Genomic DNA, 23,271 nt, shown 5'->3' on the forward strand with positions numbered 1-23,271 from the left:
CCATCAGTGAGCTGATGGCTCTTTGCCTCAAATCTCCTATGGTTGTCTTCAGTGACTTAGGGTGGTGGATAGCACTGGGGACAGAATGAAACCCTATGGAACACCATAACTTAACTGTTGTGGACTGAAGAGTGGCTACCTGCTTCTGTGCTCTGGAGATGACCTTCTAGGCAGGAGCAGAACCACGGTGACACCTTGCCCGACTAGCTGACAGAACTGTAACTTTATGTCTGCCTTAATTGCTGAGCAGCTTTTGCCTGATGAAGACACTGCTCGGCATTGGGAGCCATGCACTGCATCTCATTGGCTTTGCCTGTCACATGGTTTAATCCCGTGACCTGAGAACTGTCCCGGCTCTTAGGGGTCCCTGACTCTCTGCTTTCATGTCATGGCAGGAAGACCACAACAGCATGGAGGCCGACTTGGACAAAGACGAAGTGTTGCAGCCGCAACAGGGGGAGTTGTCGGGTGAGAAGCTCCTGACCACGGAATACTTGGGAGTAAGTAGTGGCTTTGGGTATTATGCTTACCAAAAATTTGTATTTTGAGTTATGTATCAAAAAGAGAAAAATGACAAACTGAGCATACCTCCCCCCTTTTACCCAACCTGAAGACATAGTTCAGATTTTAGTAGCAATAGCCTAATAAGCCTTAGAATGTTGCCTTCTTTTTTTCTTTAAAAAAGGCACTGATTTGCCTAATAAGCCTTAGAATGTTGCCTTCTTTTTTTCTTTAAAAAAAGGCACTGATTTGCCTAATAAGCCTTAGAATGTTGCCTTCTTTTTTTCTTTAAAAAAAGGCACTGATTTGCCTAATAAGCCTTAGAACGTTGCCTCCATGTGTTGGGGGAGGCGGGACAAGACTTGACCCTCTTCTTCCTTCCCACTGCACCTGGCCTTTGGACAAGCACTAGCATGGACTCAGGATGCATCCCCCTCCTGAGGTCTCTGTTTAGTGCAGCTGATCTCTCCTCCTCATTTCAGATCATGACCAACACACCGAAAGTGAAGAAGAAGCCGATCCCCAGCCTCCCGCAAAGCATTGACGAGCCCCTCCAGAGACCTGTGACACCAGGCCATCACAGGGCTGCCTACCCAACGTAAGTCTGGTCAAACAAGCCCAAAGCTGGGAGGCCTTTTGCTTTTGACCTTGGTTCAAAGAAAATGCAATTCAGATTGATGGAAAGATTCTGACGAAATAAAACAGCATTAGACAGGACGTTGCCCTTGCTTTGTTTTTTAAAAGGAGTTTTCACTTAGAGCAACACATGCCCTTTGTCGGGGTGGGATAGCTCCTTGCATCTCCCCATAACTAGCAAAAGCATAGTAAATCCAGGCGAAGTTATGCAGACACAAGTTGCAGGTTTTTTGCCGTGATATTTGGATTGTCTCTAGATGCAGATTTTTTGAAACAGAGTGGAATAGGCAAAGCCCTGCCTTTGGTGTCGACCTCCAGCTTTGCTGTGCATGTTCCTATAAAGACCTTGGGCTAGCCAGGCCCTCCTACGCCCTCCCTGGAGCCGCTTCCTCAAGCTACAGCTGTTAAGAGCCAGTGACTCAGGGAAAGGAGCAGGGGAAATCACAAGGCCTCTCCCCTCCTGCCCTGTGTTCCATGCCAGATGTTAGCGTCTCTCTCCTGCCGTCGTCACCTAGCAGCATCTGAAAGGCCACAGGTTCACATCCATGCTGTGTCAATGTTTGTACAAATCTGTATGGAGAAAGAGGCAGAACCTCCATCCAAAAGAAACACTTGGAGACAATGCGTAAAGGTCAGGAGGAAGCAGGAACAGTGCAGAGGGCAAAAGCGCAGAGAGGTGTTGTAAGGCTGGCAAGATGATGCAGATAAGCTTTGGACGCTCAAAAATGTGATATGGTATCATCATCGTCATCTCAGAAGCATAGAATTGTAGAGCTGGAACAGACCCAAAGGGTCAGCTGGTTCAATCCCTTGCAATGCAGGAATTGCAGCTAAATCTGACCAATAGGAACATAGTTGTTCAAAGAAGCCGGTTTTGTTTCTCAGGCTCAACAGCCCTTTTTGCATTATTACCCAAATTAGGGAGCCAGCATGTGAGCCAGCCAGAACCGCTGGGAAGAGCGGCCTGGTTTGCAGGAATGGCTGTCATCTGCTTAGTTTTTTAAGTGCCCTTGCTGGTTTTCTTGTGACATTTTCAGCCACGGTTGGTGTTTCATCTCAGCGTGCAGGGCAGGAAACTTTTAAACTGCATAAATGTGAAGAAGAGGCATTTGCAAAATAGCAGGCTTTTCATTGCCCTTCCTAGCAGGTGGGGCTTTCTTCGTTTTCTAGGTGTTTTCGTGTATGATAAAATGAGAAGTCCTCCTTATTACAATATGGTGGATTATGCTTCTAAAAATATAGTGAGATGTAAAGCTTTCCACCTGCTGTCACTCCCTCCCTTTACTTTTTGAACAGCACACAACCACTGCAGAGAGGTAATCGCTTTCAAAAACTCTCTGCCGCTTCTCTTTCTTTTCTGCCTACTTTTTCCCCCGCTGTCACCATTTGCAAGACCTAACAGGACTTAGCAATAGAAACAGCCAGCGTGGAAACATTGAAGTGGTTAGATTTAAACAATGCGCTGGATAAGTGCCATGACATTACCCCTCTTTGCTCCTTTTTCTCTCCCCTCTCAACTTCCACTCACAAGGCTGTGAAAACTCAGGGTGGGAGAGAGATGAGATACAAAGCACTCTCAGACCCAGGCGTTGGGAAACGAATTGATGATTAAAGCATTTCCCCCAGCTCAGTACCGTAATGGAGCCTTTCCCAACCTGGTGCCCTCCAGATATTGCAGGAGTACTACTCTGGTCATCCCTAACCATTGAGCTGGCTGCTGGGAGTCTAAAACGACTGGAAGGCTCCAGCTAACTAAAGGTTGCTGTAGTAGTAGTAATAATAATAATGATGATGTAATATTCTATGCCAGAGACAGGCTCCCTTGGAGCACGCCGTGTCACACGCAAACTGGGAAATGGTAAATAATAGCCTAAGGTAGCAACCTGTGCCCATGCTTAAGTCATTGGGCTCCAGCTCCGATCAGCCTCAGCACTTTGAATTGTGCTCAGAAACGTACTGGGAGCCAATGCAGATCTCTCAGGACCGGTGTTATGTGGTCTCGGCGGCCGCTCCCAGTCACCAGTCTAGCTGCCGCATTCTGGATTAATTGCAGTTTCCGGGTCACCTTCAAAGGCAGCCCCACGTAGAGCGCATTGCAGTAGTCCAAGAGAAGAACGATGACAGGGAGGTGCGGGCGGTGGTGGTTTGAATGGAGCAAAGAAAAAGAAAGTAGGTAAATGAGGGTTGCTACTGTCGGGTACTATGCACCTTGATTTTAAAAAAGAACTTACTAAATTATTATGTCTGGGAAAAGGCGGGCAGGCTGCAAAATGCCTTGGACCAACCTTGTGAAGTCCTGGAGCAGGAATAGCCAAACAGCAGCTGCTCCAAGCCAGAGGGATGGAGTGGCTGTAGTGTACCACCTCTGCCGCAGCTGCTGCAACCGTAGATAACATCACAAGCATTCGATAATCCCTTGCACAGGCCTTTTGATGCGTCATGTGGGCACCAGCCCCAGGTGCCACTCCTGGGAGCCTCAGATTTCACCTGCCGCTTCCTGCAAAGCACATTTCAGACCTGGCAATTTAATTTGGCGTTCTCCAGACCAGGGGGAACCGTGATTTCTTTCTCAGCTGGATTTGAGGAAAGCCTTTGCCATTCGCCGAATCAGGCCCTGTCATCAGAATGCCGCATCTCTGCCATCTACATTGATTTCTCAGTCACGTTTTAATAGCGTGGTAAAAGCAAAGTTCTAGGCGCAAGTGCATATAAATAGCAGCAACCAAATGTGGAAAAGGTGGAAATCTAAAAAAAAAAAAAAGTCCCACGCTTCCTTCACTTTCACCCTCAGGGATTGGAACTGGCAGCCCAGAGACTGTAGCTCAGGAGAAGATCATATGCGTTGGCTGCGGAAGGACCCATGGTCAATTTCCCACAACTCTGAAATATTGGTGCTGGAAGATTCCTATCCAAATAAGAGAGTTGTTACCCATCAGAATGGAGTTCAGCCTTCCCCAGTCTGGTGCCATCCAGAAACATAGAAAGATAGATGGATAGATAGATGGATAGATAGATAGATAGATAGATAGATAGATAGATAGATAGATAGATAAACTTTATTCGCATTAGCCAATGGCCTTAGCAACATAAAACAAGCAATATATACAATTAAAAAGACAACATTGGGTAAAAAGGGCAATCGAATGACCAAGATTATCGTTCAGATAGTGGCCCTTAATCTCACTGCACCCTCGATAAACCTAGCAACCTTTGCTGTTGTCTGATCATTTTGATCTGATAAAAGAAAGAACAATGTGGCCTCAGATGGGCGGCCTGGGATGGAAAGTAAGAGTGGGGTGATGATCACTTTCCTCAGATCTTTGTAAAGGGGGCAGGACAGGAGAACATGAGCCACTCTTTCCAGACTGCCATCTCCACAGGGGCAGAGTCGTTTCTCAGCTGGAATCTTTTGGTACCTGCCCTCGAGTAGGGCAGAGGGCATCACATCCAGTCTGGCCAGTGTGAAGAAGGCACCTCTGTATTTTGGGATAGTTAATTTATACAAATATGGTGCCAGGGAATCAAACTGAGAAGGGGGGGGGGGGAGGCATACCAAGGACAGAAACGTATTTATTTCCTGAAATTTATACACTGGTTGATTTTTGTACAAAAAACAAACAAAACATCAAAAAAACCCCATCAATGTGGTTTACGAGTGGGTTGCTTTTTTATTTTGGTTATGTATTTTGTGGTTTTATATTTTTATTTTATTCTGTGAACCGCCCAGAGACGTCTGGGCATAGGGCGGTATATAAATTCTAATAATAATAATAATAATAATAATAATAATAATAATAATAATAATAATAATAATAATTTATTATTTATACCTCACCCATCTAGCTGGGTTTCTCCAGCCAATTCTCTATCAATTTATTTTACTTATAAAATAAATACATAAAAAATAATAATAATAAAAGTTGTTTTTAAGTTTTTATTGTTAAAATAATTCAGCATTAATACACACATATTGCGAATATACAAACATACATTTCATACAATCCTTAAAAATGTTCAAACATACCTACACTCAATCCCACAGACAATTCCTTTTCCCATCACCATAAAAACAACTTTTAAACATACGTTCACATTCTTCATTTCTGGGCAGGCTTTTGTCTATAAACAACAATGTTTTTAGCAGGCACCCAAAAGAGTACAGGGAATGTGTCTGCTTGGGGTCAGTAGGCAGGAAGTGCTGCCACACTAAAGATTTCTTACAAAGGTGGAATGGGTATCGTGTGCTACCTAAAACTGTGCTAGTTCCTTACATGGAAGTGGTCAGGTGGACGTATGTGGGGTAAGACAATCTTGCAGGTAAACTGGTCCCAAGTTGATGAAGGTTTTGTATACTAATAGCAACACCTTGAACCTGGCCCAGTAGCAAATCGGCAACCGGTGCAGATCTCTGGGCATATTGTTGGACAACAATTCCCATTAGCCCAGCCAGCATGACCAGTGGTCAGGATTGTTTGGAGCTGCAGTCCGAAAACCTATGGGAGGGAGCCACCAGATTAGGGAAGCCTAGAGCAGACCGTAATGAGCTAATGGGCCAATGGAAGACTTCCTATAAGGAGGTGCAGGCATTCAGCTTACTATAAAAGGGACAGAATCAAACGGAAATGTAATTCTTGATCTGACACTGTGGAATGAGTTGAGAGGAGGCTTTTGCCCAGCTTTGCTAAGGAGCTGCGTACATAATCCCAGAGTTCTCCTCCGCAAAAATGTCCTGACTTTGGTAAACAAGGGGGAAACTGCACCGCAAGGCTGCTTTGGTGCTGGCAAGCCAGCTTGCAATGCAAAATGCCTCTCTATCACAGGAAACGCAGGAGGCAATAATTCTTGCACGATAATCGTTTTCAGTTACAAGCATTCACCGTTCTTTGACTTTTCGTTTTCCTTGCCAGGCCAGAAAATGATGCCCTTTCTTCCTGTAGCAGGGACAGCCATCTCCAGTCTGAGCAGAACTCCCGTCCCCCCACCCGCAGCGGCAAGAGACCCAGCCATTCCGAGCTCTGCTTCTCTTCATCGTGTAAGGATTGGATGGAAGTCCGCGAATTTTAGGTTTAAGTCGGACATTCCAAGGCATATCAGTGAACATGCTCCTCTGGTCTAGATATTACGCTGCTAGCACTCCCCCAATCTGGTGTCATCCAGATGTTTTGGACTACAACTCCCATCATGCAGGGCATCAGGTTGGGGGAACGTTGTTGCCACAAGAGGGTTTGAAAGATGGGTGGACCAGCAGGCAGGGCACGGGACACGAGATGCGGGCCCAAACATTTGGCAGAAAAAGCACCACCTCCCAAATTTTGAAGCATTTCTTTTCTAAAACAGCAGTTGAAACTGAAACCTCTGAGGGGTCCCTGGGGCGTCTTGGAATGGTTGGTTCTCCCCCATCAGCTGCTGAGATCCTGACTCTCCAGTCCTTCAGTGTTGCCCAGGACAGCGTAGACCGACTGTCAGACAGGTATGTAAGTGTATTGTCTATTGAAAGAGTGGCCTGTAAATTCTTAAGTAGCGTATTTATCATAGAATTGCAGAATCATAAAGTCAGAAGGGACCCCAAGTGTCACCGGGCTCAGCCCCCTATTTCTTCTTTATTTTTCTTTGGCGATCACTTGTAGCCAAGTAATATTGTCTTCCATGAATACGGTTTTAACAGTGAGTCCGTAAGTGACTGTGGAGGCTAATTCTGGATCCAGACGTCCTTCCACAGTGGGGACATTGGTTTCCGGGCGGGAGTTGATCACGGTGAGGGTTTGCCAAGCGTGCCTTCCTCTTAGCACATTTCTCCCTTTCATCCTGAATTTGAGCATCTTCAAAGCCCATGACAACTTTGGTAAAGGCTGTTCTCCAATTGGAGTGCTCACAGGCCAGTGTTTCCCAGTTGTTGGTGTTTATACTACATTTTTTTTAGATTTGCCTTGAGAGAGTCTTTAAACCTCTTTTGTTGACCACCAGCATTACGCTTTCCATTTTTAAGTTCAGAATAGAGTAGCCCCCTTACAATGCGGAAATCACAGGTAAAGAATCCCTAACAGGTGACAACCTCTGTTTAGAAAACTCCAATGAAGGGGAGTCCACCACCGTCTGAGGTTGTCCGTTCCACTGCCAAATTACTCTTACCATCAGAAATTTATTCCTAAATGTTCCTCTCAATGTTCACATTCCACTGTAGCTTTTGTCCATCAATTGCAATTAGCCTTCGGGGCCAAATAATAATTCATAGCGTTTTTCTTTGAATGTGTTTCTTGCAAAAGGGGAAGTTCCGAGGCAAATGGGCAGACGTGACATTTCACGGGTGTGAATCAGTGCCATGGACGTAAGCAGGGCTCTCGGCTGGTCCAGCTTCCTGTTCTCACAGGGGCTAGTCAGATGCCTAAGGGAAGCCCACAAGCCAGGACCCGAGTGCAGTGGCGTAGCGTGGGTTGTCAGTACCCGGGGCAAGGCAAGTAATTTGCGCCCCCTAACCCGTGGATTTGCGCCCCCTAACCCTAACCCCCAGATGTTGCGCCCGGTGCGGCCGGCCCCCCTGCACCCCCCATGCTACGCCACTGCCCGAGTGCGACAGGACTCTTCCTGCTTGTGATTCCCAGTGATTGGTATTCAGAGTCATACCTCCTCTGTCAAGGAAGGTAGAACACAGGGATGGGGACTAGTAGCCGTTGGCAGCTTTTTGCTGCATGAATTTGTCTAACAATCTTTTAAAGCTGTCCAAGTTGGCCAAAGGGACGCGGGTGGCGCTGTGGGTTAAACCACAGAGCCTAGGACTTGCCAATCAGAAGGTCGGTGGTTCGAATCCCCGCGATGGGGTGAGCTCCCGTTACTCGGTCCCTGCTCCTGCCAACCTAGCAGTTCGAAAGCAGTCTGGACTTCTGCGCTAAAGAAACAGAAGCCTGTGTTTTGCAGCCCAAAGGCAAAAATCTGTAGCCGCAGTTAATCATTCCATTGCACAATGTGTGTTTTCCCCTTTCGAAGTAGAAGACTAAGAACGTAAGAAGAGCTGGCTGGATCAGGCCCACGACCCATCTAGCCCAGCATCCTGTTCTCCCAGTGGCCAACCAGGTGCCTGCGGGAAATTTGCAAGCAGGATCCGAGTGCAAGAGCACATTCTCTCTCGCTGCTTCCAGCTGTGGAAGCAGAGCAGAGGCAATAATCTTGTGTTCATTTTTTTTATTGTTATTTTTGGGACAGTAATTATGCCTGGTGTTAAGGGAGGGTCCCCAAAGAGCAAGCAGCCCTCAGCAGTGGTGGAGGGGGAGAGAAAGTTCCTCACCCCCTTTTTGCAAGGGGGCGAATGTGTTTTGGAAGGTGCCACGTAAATCCAACCTGCGTGTATATAGTTCTGGTTGCCTCTCTGTATAGCATGACGTTCACTTTAGGAGGGCTATAAAAGTGTCAGGGTGTCCAAGCGTTGCCCAGAGAGGAGGTTGAGGTGGGAATTGACTTCCCTGAAGTTAGGCCTCTTCTGTTAAACAGCTGTTGTCTTGAAATGGTACAGATAAACTGCATCAGGAACAAAGAGAGCTGTGTGTGTTGGTGTGTGTCTTCATTCCCGGCTTGCAAGCCTCTTGGAAGCCGCCTGTCTGGCTGCTGTTGCGAACAGAATGCTGAACTGGATAGATCCATGGTCCCTTCCTTGAGAAGTCTATCCTCAGCAGGTGTTAGCCATGGTAGAGAAATGGAACCTCCCTGTTTAGTCGCAGTCTAACTCCCGAGTCCCACCTGCTGGAGTCAGAACCCCACGGGACGGCCATCACCCTTGTGATGCCTACCTATAAGATTCTTAGAAGCAACTGGCTGGCTGAAAAAAGAAGCAAGGCATTGGGCTAGATCAGGGTTGAGGAGCCAAGGGCCACATTCCCTTGTGGGCAACTTTCCAGGGGCCGCATGCAAATGGTGCGTAGGGACAGAGACAACAAGCAGGTGTGGGCAACGGGGGCAATTCACGCTTTTGCTCTGTAGGCTGCATTCCAGCCCAAACTCAGGTTTTTGCACAAACACCCCTCCAGGCATTTTAAAACACAATGCAGTTCAAGGGTACATTCCAGCTGACCAAAAGCACTTGAAAGAGGGCACGGATCAGGGCCACTGAGGTGGGTGCCCAGACAGAGAGGCCTGGAGAGCTGCATTTGGCCCCTGGGTTCTGGTGAAGAGGGGATTTATTTATATTACTTACCTTTCACTCTTCATTTTTGGCAGTTTCCAAGCAGTTTCAGCAGGGCTCCCGCTGGGTTCCTGCTCAGGAACAGCTTAGCATCAGCCCCAGCTCTTTGTGTTGCCATCCACTGATGCCCTTTTGTGCAGCCGCAGCCCACAAAAATGCTCGCAGTGGCTAAGGGAGGAAATGGCAAGAAGATGTGTGGATGCTCCGAAAACATGGTAGCTCCATAAATGAAGCTCCACGCTGGGCAAATAGTTTTCAGTCTTGTACGACAGCGGAGTTAACAGCTGCACGGGTTCTTGAGCAGGGAAGAAAGTGATCTGGAGAAACCGTAAGAAGAATGAACTCGTGCCAAGGTCCCATGGTTCTATTTGTGCAGGGTTACTTGGATAGGGAAATCCTTGAAGAACACTCTTTTCCAGGACAGTAAGATACCCGAGTGCCTTGCCTTTGTCCCACAGTCACTTGTAGGAGATGAGTTCAGATAAAAGATAGATAGATAGATAGTGTCAGAGCTGCTTCCAGATCCTAGCTCACAGAGGATCACGCTAGCCAGCGTTCACTTTATAAAAGTCTTTATTGAGTTACAGTTTCCATTCTCAAGCTGCTGCGTGCAGCTCTACGTCTTATGGGTTAGACCGGCGAAGCTCCGTCTGAGTCTCCACCCCCTGTGCACCAGCTTACTAACCTAGTCTTACTCCACCTTTTCCGCCTGACCGTTCTTCTCTGGGTCCCTCTGCCCCCCGTGGTCTCTTCCTTCCGGGATTCTTCTGACGCGGACCCCCCGGACCCTCCTGTCTCCTTGCGCCGGGCTTTAGGACCTGGCTCCCTTTCCGGGCTGCTTACTGCGCCACCTTCCTGTGCATTTGAACTTGGCGCGCGCGCCCAACCTTCCACTTTCCGCCTGACCGTTTCTTCGCTCCCCGATGGAGGTGTGGCCACTCCTGACTCGTGCCCTCCCTCCTGTTGCGATCTGCCAGCGCTTGATACCTGGCGCCCTTCTTCTCCCCTGCTCTCTGTTGGTGACGCTGGTCCTGATTTCCAACTGCTCCCCTCTGAGCCCCCTCTGGACCCTTCTTCCTGGGGTGTCCCCCTAGGTTCCCCCCTTGTTCTGGCCACTGGTGCTCCTTTCTGTGAATCTTCTGATTCACTGGAAAGACTCGGAGATCTCGGGTCGTCGTCATCACTCATCTTTTCCTCTGCCTCCTCCCCCTCGCTCTCTGTTTCCTCCCTTGCCCTCGCCTCTGCTCCTGAACCCCTGACATCCATCCCCCCCTCGAAGCCCCCCTTTCCCCCTCCCCTCCTTCCGGTGCGGGAGCTGGGTGCTGCCGTGTCATGGGGACGAATGTCGGATACAGTTCGCTTCCCGTGGCGGGCCTCCCACTGAAAGCTTCCGGTTCTTCCTCCCTGCTCTCGTCGACAACGGTCACCTCCGCTTCCATCTCTGTGCCGCCGTGCTCGAAACCCGGATCGTCCCCGAACACGTCCATGTCCGCCTCGTCGTCGGTCCCTCCTGGGGGCGTTGCTCGCCCAGGACCCTCCAGCCACTTCCTGCGCCACTGCTCCTCTGGTCTATCGTCCCACCAATACGAGGGTTCTGAGGCAGATCCCGAGGGTGACCCCTCCGGGGAGCGGGCGTCTCGTGTCGGTTCCTCGTCCGAGTCGAACCCCTGGAACGTGCTGGCTGAAAGCGTGGGTGTGAAAAGCCAGTCGTCGAAAAAGTCTGCTGGCATGGGTCTATGTGAGAAGAGGGCGTGAAACTCGTCTTTGAGCAGAGGTTCCTCCAAAGCGTAGCCCGGCACCCAGCTGTTGGCACTGGCTGGGGTGCCCTCCTTGGCGAGAAGGTATTCTACCCCCTCTTTCCCCCATCTGGAGTCCAAAATCTCTGTGACTTCGTTGAGGGGCTCCTCCTGTGCCGCTCCCCCTTGCTCGGTTCCCTCTCGAAGCGGACTCGGTGCCGTTCCTGGTTCCTGAAATCTGTGAGGTGCCTTGTAGGGAGTGAGCACCGATCTGTGGAACACCGGATGCATCCTGGAGCCCTCCGGAAGCACCAGCCTGAAAGCCACCGGGTTGACCTGCTCTTCGACTTGGTAGGGCCCCAGTTGTTTATGCCCTAGTTTCTTCTTTGCTAACGACCTGGCCGGTACTGCGTGGGCTGCCAACCAGACCCAGTCTCCCACCTGGATCTCTTCGCCAACCCTCCTGTGTTTGTCTGCTTATACCTTGTATGCGTGCTTGGCTAGCTCCAGGTGCCGCCGAAGCTGATCGTGGACCTCCTGCAACTCCGACGCGAACGCGTCTGCTGTCTGCGGCTCCCCCTCTCCCATTCTTTCCAGTCCCGGGAAGGTTCTGGGGTGCCTTCCGTTGTTGGCGAAGAACGGCGTCACTCCCGTGGAGACGTGCTTCGTGTTGTTGTAGGCGAACTCGGCGAGAGGCAGGTAATCCACCCACGTCGCGGGCTGTTGATTAGCATAACATCTCAGGTACTGCTGCATGATGGCATTGACTCGCTCCGCTTGTCCGTTGGTCTGTGGGTGTCTAGCCGAAGCCAGGTTGATCTTGACGTTCAGGAAGCCCATCAGCTTCTGCCAGAAGTTCGAGATGAACTGCCGCCCCCGGTCGGACAGTATCGACCGCGGCAGACCGTGAACCCTGAACACGTGATCTATGAACAGTTTGGCGGTTTGTTCCGCCGTGGCCACCTTCGCACACGGGATGAAATGTGCCATCTTGGAGAATAAGTCTACCACCACTAGCACTGCTGTCTTGCCCCTCGAGCTGGGCAGATCCGTGACAAAGTCCAGGGCCACTCTCTCCCACGGTTCGAACGGGGTTTGCAGCGGTTCCAACAGTCCTGCCGGCGGTCTGTGTACTGGTTTGGCCCTCTGGCAGGTGTCGCACCTCGCCACGTAGTCCGCGACCTCCCCTCTCATTCTGGGCCACCAGAAGTCTCTGGCGACTAATTCTATCGTCTTCTCTGTGCCAAAGTGCCCGGCAGTGGGTGCGTCGTGCAACTGCTGCAGTACCTTGGCTCGAAGATCGTCCCCCGGCACGTAGATGGCCCCTTTACGGAGGAGTAATCCATCGCGAACCTGGAACTCGCCGGTCGCCGCCGTGCCCCTTTGCGCCTCTGCCATCTTGGCTCGCGCGAAGGAGTCGTCCTGCAACGCACGTCTTACCGCCTCCAGGTCAACAGTCGCCGAAGCGCACGCCCACGCTGTCAGTGCGAAAATGTGCATGGCCGCCGCTGGTGTCGCCTCCTCGAGGTATTGCGGTTTACGGGAGAGGGCGTCCGCCATGATGTTGGTGTCCCCCGGGACATATTCTATACGGAAGTCGAAGTCCGCAAAGAACTCTGCCCAACGTATCTGCCTCTGGTTCAGGAACCGTGCCGTGCGCCAGTGCTCCAGATTCTTGTGGTCCATGCAGACTTGCACCGTGTGCTTGGCTCCGATCAGGAAGTGCCTCCACGCCTTGAAGGCTGCATGAATGGCCAACAACTCCCTGTCCCAGATGGTGTAGTTCTGTTCTGACTTAGTGAGCTTCCTGGAGTAGAACGCTCCCGGTCTCCAAGCCCCCTGCGGGTCTTGCTGCAACAGAACTGCTCCCACGGCTCTGTCTGAGGCGTCCGTCTCCACCCTCATCGGCCTGCTGGGATTGACGTGCAGTAGCTGCTCCTCCGACGCAAAGAGACGCTTGAGTGCCTGAAAGGACTGCTCCGCCTGCTCCGTCCAGATGAACTTCTTCTTCTTGGAGCTGAGCGTGTCTGTGATGGCTGCCGTTTGCATCGCAAACCCCTTGATAAACTTGCGATAGAAGTTCGCAAAGCCGACAAACCGCTGGACTTCCTTCCGGTTGCGCGGACTTTTCCAATCCAACACCGCTCGCACCTTGGCGCTGTCCATGGTGAGCCCCTTGTCGGACAACCTGTAGCCCAGGAAGTCCACCTCCGACACATCGAACTGGCATTTTTCCAGCTTGGCGTAGAGCCTATGCTGCTGCAGTCTGCCCAGCACTTCCTTGACGTCTCTGTCGTGATCCTGCTGCGATTCAGAAAAGATGAGTATGTCATCCAGGAAACAGACACACTTCTTGTAAAGGAGCCCCGCCAGCACGTGATGCATGAAAGCTTGAAAACAGTGGGAGCCATTTTGCAATCCAAAAGGCATAACTCTGTATTCGTAGGTGCCCAGGGGCGTGAACATGGCTGTCTTCCACTCATCGCCTTCCCGCATGCGAATGAGGTTGTATGCCCCTCGCAGGTCCAACTTGGTGAAGACGCGTCCCTTGCGCACCGTCGCGAGGAGGTCGTCGATCCTGGGCATGGGGAAGTCCGATGGCTTGGTCATGCTGTTCAAGGTTCGGTAGTCCACTACCAGCCTTTTTTGGGGCGTGTCCATCTTCTTGACGAAGAATACAGGACTACCCCCACCGCTTTGGACTCTCGGATGAAACCGCGCTCCAAATTGTGATCTATGAACTCTTTGAGTTCCTGCAGTTCGTCCTCAGACATGGAATACAGCTTCCCTTTTGGCAACGCCGCCCCTGGCAGGAGGTCAATCTTGCAGTCGTATGGTCTGTGGGGGGGGGGTAGCTTGTCCGCCTCCTTCTTGCAGAAAACCTCCAAAAACTCTGCGTACTTGTGGGGAACCGCTTGCAGCGTCCCTAGCTGCAGCTGTGACTCCTCTTCCTGTCCTTCCTGCCGGGGCAGGATGCAGTGTTCAGCACAATAGGAAGAGCCGAAGGTCAGCTGCCTCTGGTACCAAGCCAGCGTCGGGCTGTGCTTGTCCAGCCAACTCATGCCCAATACAATAGGCGTGTCCGATAGTTGAGTGACGTTGAAGCTGATGACTTCCCTGTGATTCCCAAGGCGCATCACCATTGGTGGCGTTTGCTTCACCACTTGCCCTCCGAGCAACTCCCTACCATCCACCGTGACAACCTGCAGGGGCAGTGTGGCAGGCAGCAACTGTATAGCGTGCCGGTCGACAAAGTCTTGCCCTATAAAGTCCGCATTGCTTCCTGAGTCAATGGTGATTGGCACGTCCATGGTGATTCCATTGGGTAGCTGGAGCGATGCGGTGAGCCTCACTACTGGTTTGGGCGGGAGGGGGTCTGTGGGCTGCAAAATCTCTGGGGACTGCTTCACTGACTCGTCTGGCTGGGCCCCAGTGCCTCTGTCTCCAGCCAGACTCCGTCGTTTCCCTGCTGTGGTTCTCCTTGCTGCGTTGCTGCAGTTACCATTGCTGAGGCTGCAGTGTGCTTGTGGAGCCTCTGGGGACACTCTTTCGCCATGTGCTGCGGACTTTCGCAGATGTAACACTTCCTGTTCCCTCTAGGAGGCTTCGCTTTGACTGCTCCCGGTGCTGTGGCTCTGGTTGCTGACTGAGCCCTGGCCCCGCCAACCTCCATCGGTTCCGCTCCCCCTCCTGGCGGAGGCGTGGATTGCGCACGCGCAGCTTCCCTGGGAACGAAGGAGAACCCTCTCGCTGGTTCGCGCCCTCCACGCCCTTCGTCCCTGCTCCATGGACGCTCCTCCAGCCGCACCCCCACCGTCAGCGCCCTCTGAACGACCTCCTGCGTGGTCCTGGGTCGCTCCCCCCTTGCAATTTTGTCTTTAACCGCACTGTTCAATCCTTCCCAAAATAGGTCTCTGACCGGAGCTGAATCTCTGTCCCATTCCAGGGCACTGACCAATGCAAAAAAGCGGGCATGGTACTGTCTTACGCTGGCCCTCCCTTGCTTCAGCCCATGTACCTCCTTCCGGGCAAGATCCACGTCTATGCTAGATAAAAAGCAGCCATCCATCGCTTTAATAAAGGCATCCGCGGTTTGGAGCGCCGGATCCTTATCTCTCCACAAATTGCGCAGCCATGCTTTAGCATCTCCATGCAAATGGGACATGATAAATCCCACCTTCTCTTGCTCATCTCTAAAGTCTTTATCCAGCAGTTGCAATGCACACTGTACATCTGCTCTAAAGTTGGGGTACTGTTGTAAATTCCCATCGAAGTGAGAGACTAGACCGCCTGTTCTTCTCCCCAACCCAATCCCCTCCGGTTTGGGTGTCAGTTGCCCTTGCTTCGTAAGTACTTCCAACCTGACCTGGAGATCCCTGTAGGCAGCAGCTGCGTCCTCCTCTCTCTTCCTGGATGCAAGTATCTCGGCATTCAGTCGTGTCACTGCTTCTCTGAGTTCTCCTATCTGCTGTTCGGCCGTCATATTGTCTGCCGTTCGTGAGCTGGGTCGTAGGCACCCTCCTTCTCTCCTCTCCGCGAGGCTGCAGATGCCCACAACGTGAGACGGAGCTTACTGTCAGAGCTGCTTCCAGATCCTAGCTCACAGAGGATCACGCTAGCCAGCGTTCACTTTATAAAAGTCTTTATTGAGTTACAGTTTCCATTCTCAAGCTGCTGCGTGCAGCTCTACGTCTTATGGGTTAGACTGGCGAAGCTCCGTCTGAGTCTCTACCCCCTGTGCACCAGCTTACTAACCTAGTCTTACTCCACCTTTTCCGCCTGACCGTTCTTCTCTGGGTCCCTCTGCCCCCCGTGGTCTCTTCCTTCTGGGATTCTTCTGACGCGGACCCCCCGGACCCTCCTGTCTCCTTGCGCCGGGCTTTAGGACCTGGCTCCCTTTCCGGGCTGCTTACTGCGCCACCTTCCTGTGCATTTGAACTTGGCGCGCGCGCCCAACCTTCCACTTTCCGCCTGACCGTTTCTTCGCTCCCCGATGGAGGTGTGGCCACTCCTGACTCGTGCCCTCCCTCCTGTTGCGAGCTGCCAGCGCTTGATACCTGGCGCCCTTCTTCTCCCCTGCTCTCTGTTGGTGACGCTGGTCCTGATTTCCAACTGCTCCCCTCTGAGCCCCCTCTGGACCCTTCTTCCTGGGGTGTCCCCCTAGGTTCCCCCCTTGTTCTGGCCACTGGTGCTCCTTTCTGTGAATCTTCTGATTCACTGGAAAGACTCGGAGATCTCGGGTCGTCGTCATCACTCATCTTTTCCTCTGCCTCCTCCCCCTCGCTCTCTGTTTCCTCCCTTGCCCTCGCCTCTGCTCCTGAACCCCTGACAGATAGATAGATAGATAGATAGATAGATAGATAGATAGATAGATAGATATGGACTGCTTGATCCCACTGTGCCTCATGACCAGAGACGGTAGGTGTTCTCTTAAGCTTTTATGTGCTATTGCATCTTTAGATGTTTTTTTCTGTGGAGCCATGAGGATTACCTGCTTACACTTCGTAGAAATGAAGCTGATCATTCAACAAGCTTTTACTCACTGTAGACCCGCTGAGATTAATGGAACTTAGTTACTCCTGGCCATTAATTCCAGAGGGTCTACTCTGAGTAAAAGTTAGTTGAATACAGCCCTGAGGTTCTTGGGTCCCTGGCATGCTATGTGATTCTCTGGTACGCTGCATTTTGATCCCAGCTAAGTAGTGGTGCGTCCGCCCCCCCTGTATATGCCATGCTATACCTGAATGATTCCCTGGTTGTAATATTAGAAAGATAACTAAACGTTTCCTGGCGTGGGTGGGAAGGTGAGAGAACATTGTTCTACTTGCCTTTTATTCTCTCCCCCAACTATTTGTGGCTTATGAGTCACCGGAGCAGCATTTCTTTTCAGTCGCTTGCGTGCCTTCAAGCTGGTTTCTCCCAAGAAAGCGAGAGAACACAGAGAGCCAGCAGATAAAGATTTATGTCTGTGGCGGATGTCTCACATGCCCGCCTTTCTTCTTCCTGCCAGAGTAGCACCTAGCCGTCGTCATATCGCGGAAGCCCTGCTCATTCCCACCGCCAGCTCGACTGATTTGCCCTCTGGTTGTGGTTGGGTCATGATGTTGCGGTTGGTTAATGCTGACTTGCGTCACATACGGAGGTCGAGGGAGATGCTGCGATGGCCTTGTCAGGTGCTTCATATCTGGATGTGATTTGAGGCACTGGTTTGTGTATCCCCAAGAAAAACTCTTTTCCCTGAAGGCAAATTCCACTGAGCGTATGTCACATGCATTCCTTGTGTAAGGCTCAAAGATTCAACACCTGGCACCTGCCATTGGAGGGCACCAGGCAGGCCGGGGAAGACCAGAGCAGGCAGCACTCGTCAAGGCAGACCAAGAGATAGTGGTCAGAGTGTCAGACTAGCCCCTGGGGGAGAACAGGGTTCGAATCCCTGCCCGGCTGTGAAGCTCTTTGGGTGACCTTGGGCAAATGGCTCCTTCTCTCTCCGCCTAGTCAACCTTGCAGGGTTGTGAGGGTAAAATGGCGGAAAGGGAGAACAATGTACAGTGTCATGAGCTCCTTGGAGGAAAGGTGTAATAAATAAATAAGACAGCCCCCTGTATTCTCCCTCTACTTTGTGCGTTTGAAGAGAGGAGAGAGGAGAGAGCCACAAGGGCTCGCTGATGGAGCACGTTTTGGCCAGACCAGACGTGACGCAGGATGTCTGAACAGGTTGTTTTCTGAGCTTAAAAGGAACCACGAAGGCCCCTGAATGGAACTGGGGTTGGGGGCAGAACGAGCTGGGCTGGCTGGCTGGCTGGCTTGAAACCCTTTCCCCCTTGTGCCATTTCCACCAGCAACTGCCCCCACCCCCACCCAAGCTGCTAGAGGCAATTCCAAAATATAGAACCAGGGAATTTAGATGTACTAAGGCTGCTCCATGGCTGATGCTCCCATGGGTTGGGCAAAAGGCCTATCTCATCTCAAACTGAAATTTAAATAGAAGCCGTCAGTTCTTTAGCAAGTGTCCATGTCTGTACACATTCCAGATGTCATCGATAATACCTGTCAGATACCAATAGATCATTGCACAAGAAGTGAGCGTCATGAAAGTTGCGGGGAGGGGGGGGGGACCATGTGTTTAGAAATGGCCCACAAGCCATTACAGCCTGTTTTGCTAAATGAAACATTTAGAATCCGCTCCATTTGGTTCTGGACCCCTCTGAGTTCAATTTCTAACTGTGAGATTCTACCAGATAATGATCTCTGTATTTTTATCATTTATTATTTTTGACCAGAGGCTTCCTGCTGGACTGGGAAGGGGGTTGGCAAGATCTTCTGAAAGGATAGCAGAGAGGGCTGTAAAAAGAAGCAAGCAAACAGGGCGGCCGAAAGGCAGTTCAAAGAGAGTTTTTACTGCCTTATTAGCAGGCCTGAGGCATCAATGGCAACAGTTTGCAGAAGCAAAGTCTCAAACAGTGGGAGCAATTTGAGGAAATGGAGAAGCAGGGAGGTTGTTAACTCTTATGGCCACCTCTCTGGCAGGTGGCTGTGGAGGAAGCTCTGCAAACTCATCCACATTCCTTTCAAGAGGGAGGAGTCCCGCTTTTTCCCCCTCACAGTGACTTTCTTTGATGGGGCATCTGTGTTGGCCTGTTTGTGAGAGACCCTTTGAGGTCCCATTTTAATTACTTCTCTATAACTGAGACATCTCAGGAATCTCTCACTTTTTACTCCTTTCCTCCACCTGAGTTGCTCCTTGCCTGTAGGGCCGCAACCTGGCTATTAAGAGGAAAATTAACCTGTGCCAAAGTTTTGCAGTTGGTTTTTTCTGCAGCGAAACCCCTGCGTTTTTCAGCACCCCACAAATTGAGAAATCGATATGAAGCACAGGGTCTGTACTTAACATGAACTATGAATCCCAAAATTTGGAATCCCCTGCAAACCGTTGAAGTTGTTTTTCAGCATGGGTTCGTAGTTAAAGGGGCCGCTGTTAAGGCAGCCAGAGAACCTCTTAACAACGGAGTGTTCTGTGCTTAGTTTTAAAAAACCAAATAAACCAAGAAGAGGGGAGGAAAGGCACGAGCACTTCCTTTGCCCAGAAATCGGTTTTTCCTAAGCCCCAAGTTGCAGACAGGCAGTATTGTGTGTGTGTGTGTGTGTGTGTGTGTGTGTGTGTTCACTTTGTCCATGCCCAGAGGCAAGTTTTCACATGGCCTGAGGCTGCATGTAAACCCCGCCTGACTCTGAGCTTTTCCCAGCAGTTAAACTAGTTAAACTGTGGAACTCGCTTCTGCAGGAAGCATTGATGGTGACCAACCGGGATGACTTTAAAACAGAATTAGACAAATTCGTGTAAGAGAGGGCTATCAATGGCTACTGGCCCTGATGGCCACGTTTGGAGGCAGCCATGTTTCTGAATCCCAGTTGCTGGAAACCACAGGAGGTGGGCAGAGGTCTCTTGTGCGCGGATCCTGCTTTCCGGTTTCCCACAGGAATCTGATGGGCCACCGTGAGAACAGGAGGAAGGACTAGATGGGACATGGGCCTGATGCAGCCGGCTCTCCCTCCTTCCTTGTAAAAGGAAGTTCTGGGACTCAGCCCTGAGACAAATGGAAGGCCCAGGCTTCCTTTCTGCAGCTTCTCCATAGCTGTCGACACCTGCTGTTATATGATGCATCTACTGCTTTAAATAGTGCAAGAGGACAGCTCCCTGCCCTGAGGAGGTTACAAACTAGCATTGGACAGAGGAAGGTGGAGAATGTGCATTCACTTCAGGGGCCGTTTACTTAGGCAGCTACTGTAGGGTCAGACTGAGGAAGGTTAAGCTAAAGTATTTAAAGGGAAATGTGAATTTTGAGGAAGAATTTATGTGAGACGTTTGCCTGAATAAATGGTATGAATGCTGTTCCTTGCTAGCGTGTCAGTTGTTTAACGGGTACTTAACAATTTCGTTACAAGGCTGATGCCAGCCAGAAGAAAGTCTGCCATATCAATTGATGCTAATCCAATATGTTTTCAAAATGTTGTAGGATTCAGGGTCTTTTGTTGCAGAATTCCAGACTCCTTGCAAACTTCTGCCTTGTCTTGTGGTGCTCAGTTGACTTCATTAATTCAGAAGATTAATATCCCATCTTTCTCCAAGTCGCAAAGGCTGCTCTGTCCCTCGTTTCTTAATTCCATTTCTCCCTCTTGCAGCGACTTCCTTCCTGGCCTCCCCAGCAAGCCCAGTCTCCCTTGCTCCCCGGACTTCCCGAGTGCCAGGCCTGGAAGGAGCAAAATCCCAACCATCGCTCCCCAGTTCTCCCAGTCTGGGCCCCAGCAAACCAGTCGCCCCGGCTCTTCTGGATCCTCATCAAGGAGCAGGCAGAGTAAGAGCAAAATCGCCTTATTGCATGGTCTGGTCTGGTTCCAGGAAACATCTTTGACCCTGTCTTTTGCCACCTGAGGGAGGTGTATGTTTTTGGGACTCACCTTCTTTTTATGGTTGTTATGGTAAATTGTTTTTAATGCTGTGCTTTGCTACTGTAACCTGCTCTGGGGTATTAGGGTGGATAACAGATAAATAATACTTCATTGCTTAATGGCACACAGCCAGAGGGGTTAAGAAAAGGATTGTGTTGGAGAAGTGTGCATGCTTCCCTGGGATAGCTCCTTCCAGGGGCTTCAGCGATAGCTGCACTGGTGCCAACTCTAGGGGCCCTGGGTGCCTGGGCACCCACACAAAAAAATTGTGGGGGCTTGGACACAACTTCCAGTTTGGTACCGGACGCTGCGTTGGAGGCCCGAGGCGATGTCCGATACGACGTCTGGCGAGGCCTTGGACGTGACCTCCAGGGACCCGCACAGAAGAAGAAGAAGAAGAAGAAGAAGAAGAAGAAGAAGAAGAGTTTGGATTTGATATCCCGCTTTATCACTACCCTAAGCAGTCTCAAAGCGGCTCACAATCTCCTTTCCCTTCCTCCCCCACAACAAACACTCTGTGAGGCGAGTGGAGCTGAGAGACTTCAGAGAAGCGTGACTGGCCCAAGGTCAGCCAGCAGCTGCATGTGGAGGAGCGGGGAAGCGAACCCGGTTCACCAGATTACGAGTCCACCGCTCTGAACCACTACACCACACTGGCTTTACACCACACAGCCTCAGAAGTGCTGCTGCGGCATTCCTACGCAATGTGACATCATGACATCACGTTACGTTGCGGGCACTATTTAGCGGCACCATTGAGCACCCATAGCCTGGGACCCAAGTCCGCAACTTGAATACCAGCTGGCATCTTCCTTCGCCAAAGGATGGGGAAGGGGGAGGATTTTTTTAGTGTTCCACGAAATGAGAAGGTTAGCACAGCTGGTACTAGGAATGAGGAGCTGCTTTCCAGGCAGGTTCGATGCTTTTCTCTTCTGGCTTCACACTCTGTCAAGCATTCCTTGCTGCCTCCCTGCAGCCCCCCGCCCCCGCCCCCATCCTCTGTTTACTCCTGTTGCCTCTGCATTCTGTTTCCTGCGATAGGAGCTCTGTCCAGCCTGGATCAAGAGGGCTCTGTGAGCACGCACACAAGTCCTCCTGCTCTTCCTGCTTTGCTCCTGCCGCTGGCTCATTGTCACGCTGAAAAGGAAGCGTGACTGAAATGCAGAAAGTGCACACTCGCCAAGAAAGCGGTCCCTGAAGCCCCCGTGCTCCCCGCTTTCCAGGGAAAGTGGAATCTTTCCGCAGGGCCTGCAAGACAGAGCTGTTCCACCAGGCCTTTGGCCAGGGCACAGCCTGACTCCCTCCCTCGGCAATCTTCACGGAGCTCTGGCCCAATGGTTGCCAGTGGCTTGAATTAATTAATTTTATAATGAATGATTTTAGAGTGTTGTTTATGCTGTACTTTTGTATTGTTTTATTGTTGTTAGCCGCCCTGAGCCCGGCTTCGGCTGGGGAGGGCGGGATATAAATAAATTTTATTATTATTATTATTATTATGAGTGGAATAGGAAGCCCCAGTCCTCCATACAGTGTCAACTTGAGAGTTTGTGGCACTCTCATAATGCAAACCCACATCATTATAGCTTTTTTTAAAAGCTCTGAGGCTTACAAGAAATGTTTTCTGATAGCAGCTGGAGTTTCTTCCTTCCCCTTTCTTTTGCCTGTTAGTGGCATGACTTGGTTTTGGTGGTTGCCCTTCCCAGTTTGGGCCACCATCTCCATTGTCTCAAAGATAACACATTTCTAACCCTTCCATACATTTTAAGCAGTAAGATTTCTTACCGGACTAAGCAAGTCTTGTGCTGGTCAAAGGAGAAAGGCCTGAGTGCAGCTTCCTCAAACCTTTTTGGCTTGCTAGCCCTAAAGAGGGAAATTTCGCTCCAGGATACAAATTGGATCAGGTGGAAGTGGCTCAGGGATCTCATGGGGCTTTGTGTGATGTAGTGGTTAAGAGCGCTAGTCTCGTAATCTGGGGAACCGGGTTCGCGTCTCCGCTCCTCCACATGCAGCTGCTGGGTGACCTTGGGCCAGTCACACTTCTTTGAAGTCTCTCAGCCCCACTCACCTCACAGAGTGTTTGTTGTGGGGGAGGAAGGGAAAGGAGAATGTTAGCCACTTTGAGACTCCTTCGGGGAGTGATAAAGCGGGATATCAAATCCAAACTCCTCCTCCTCCTCCTCTTCTTCTTCTTTGAAGGCAGCCTTACTCCAATGAATGAATGAATGAACTTTATTACGGTCACAGATCAGGATTAAGAAAAGCATATAGATAAAATAGCAGTTGGGATTTTTGACCGATAATTGTTAGGGCAAATGAGGACAAGGAAACAGGCATAAAACATCCGAATAAAATACAAGATTAAACACAGATAATGGATAGATAAAAAACTAATAATTAAAACAGATAAGAGCTAAAAACCAACAAAGACACGCAGTTAAAACAGCTGTAAGAGCATAAGAACTAAAAGACTCGCAGATAAAACAACTATAAGAGGCTGCAGAGTCTTACTCCAAATTTTTGCCTGGTTTTAAAAAATAAGCGGCTCCTGTAGTCATCCTTCATCTGCTGAAGGCTTCACGGACATTGATTAATTCTCAAATTGAAGAGGGCACAGCCCCATTTTGAAGGCAGGAAACTGAGCAAACAATGCAAAGGGGCGAATTTGTTTTTGGGGAGGGGGGAGGTCCCAGTCTTGAGACAACAAGAAGCCAGGCAGGGTGGGGGTGGGGGGCTATGAACTGGAGGAAAGGCAAAGAAGCAGCGGGACCCTTCCCCAACCTC

General features: G+C 50.5%; 1 protein-coding gene across 5 annotated transcripts in view; it reads left to right on the top strand.

Annotated features, from left to right (window-relative positions):
• The window catches only part of ARMC9 (armadillo repeat containing 9), a 98,275-nt gene that overhangs the window by 71,365 nt on the left and 3,639 nt on the right, over positions 1–23,271 (top strand). For 4 of the 5 annotated variants that reach the window (XM_081190156.1, XM_081190157.1, XM_081190159.1 and 1 more), the window contains 5 exons: positions 396–500; positions 984–1,099; positions 6,045–6,169; positions 6,475–6,607; positions 20,224–20,396. In XM_081190156.1, coding sequence (XP_081046282.1) covers positions 396–500; positions 984–1,099; positions 6,045–6,169; positions 6,475–6,607; positions 20,224–20,396 — 652 coding nt within the window. The remainder of the gene's footprint in view (positions 1–395; positions 501–983; positions 1,100–6,044; positions 6,170–6,474; positions 6,608–20,223; positions 20,397–23,271) is intronic. The other variant, XM_081190158.1, reaches the window with a different exon arrangement.

Source organism: Podarcis bocagei (assembly GCF_964188305.1).
Source record: "Podarcis bocagei genome assembly, chromosome: 4".
NCBI lineage: Eukaryota > Metazoa > Chordata > Lepidosauria > Squamata > Lacertidae > Podarcis > Podarcis bocagei.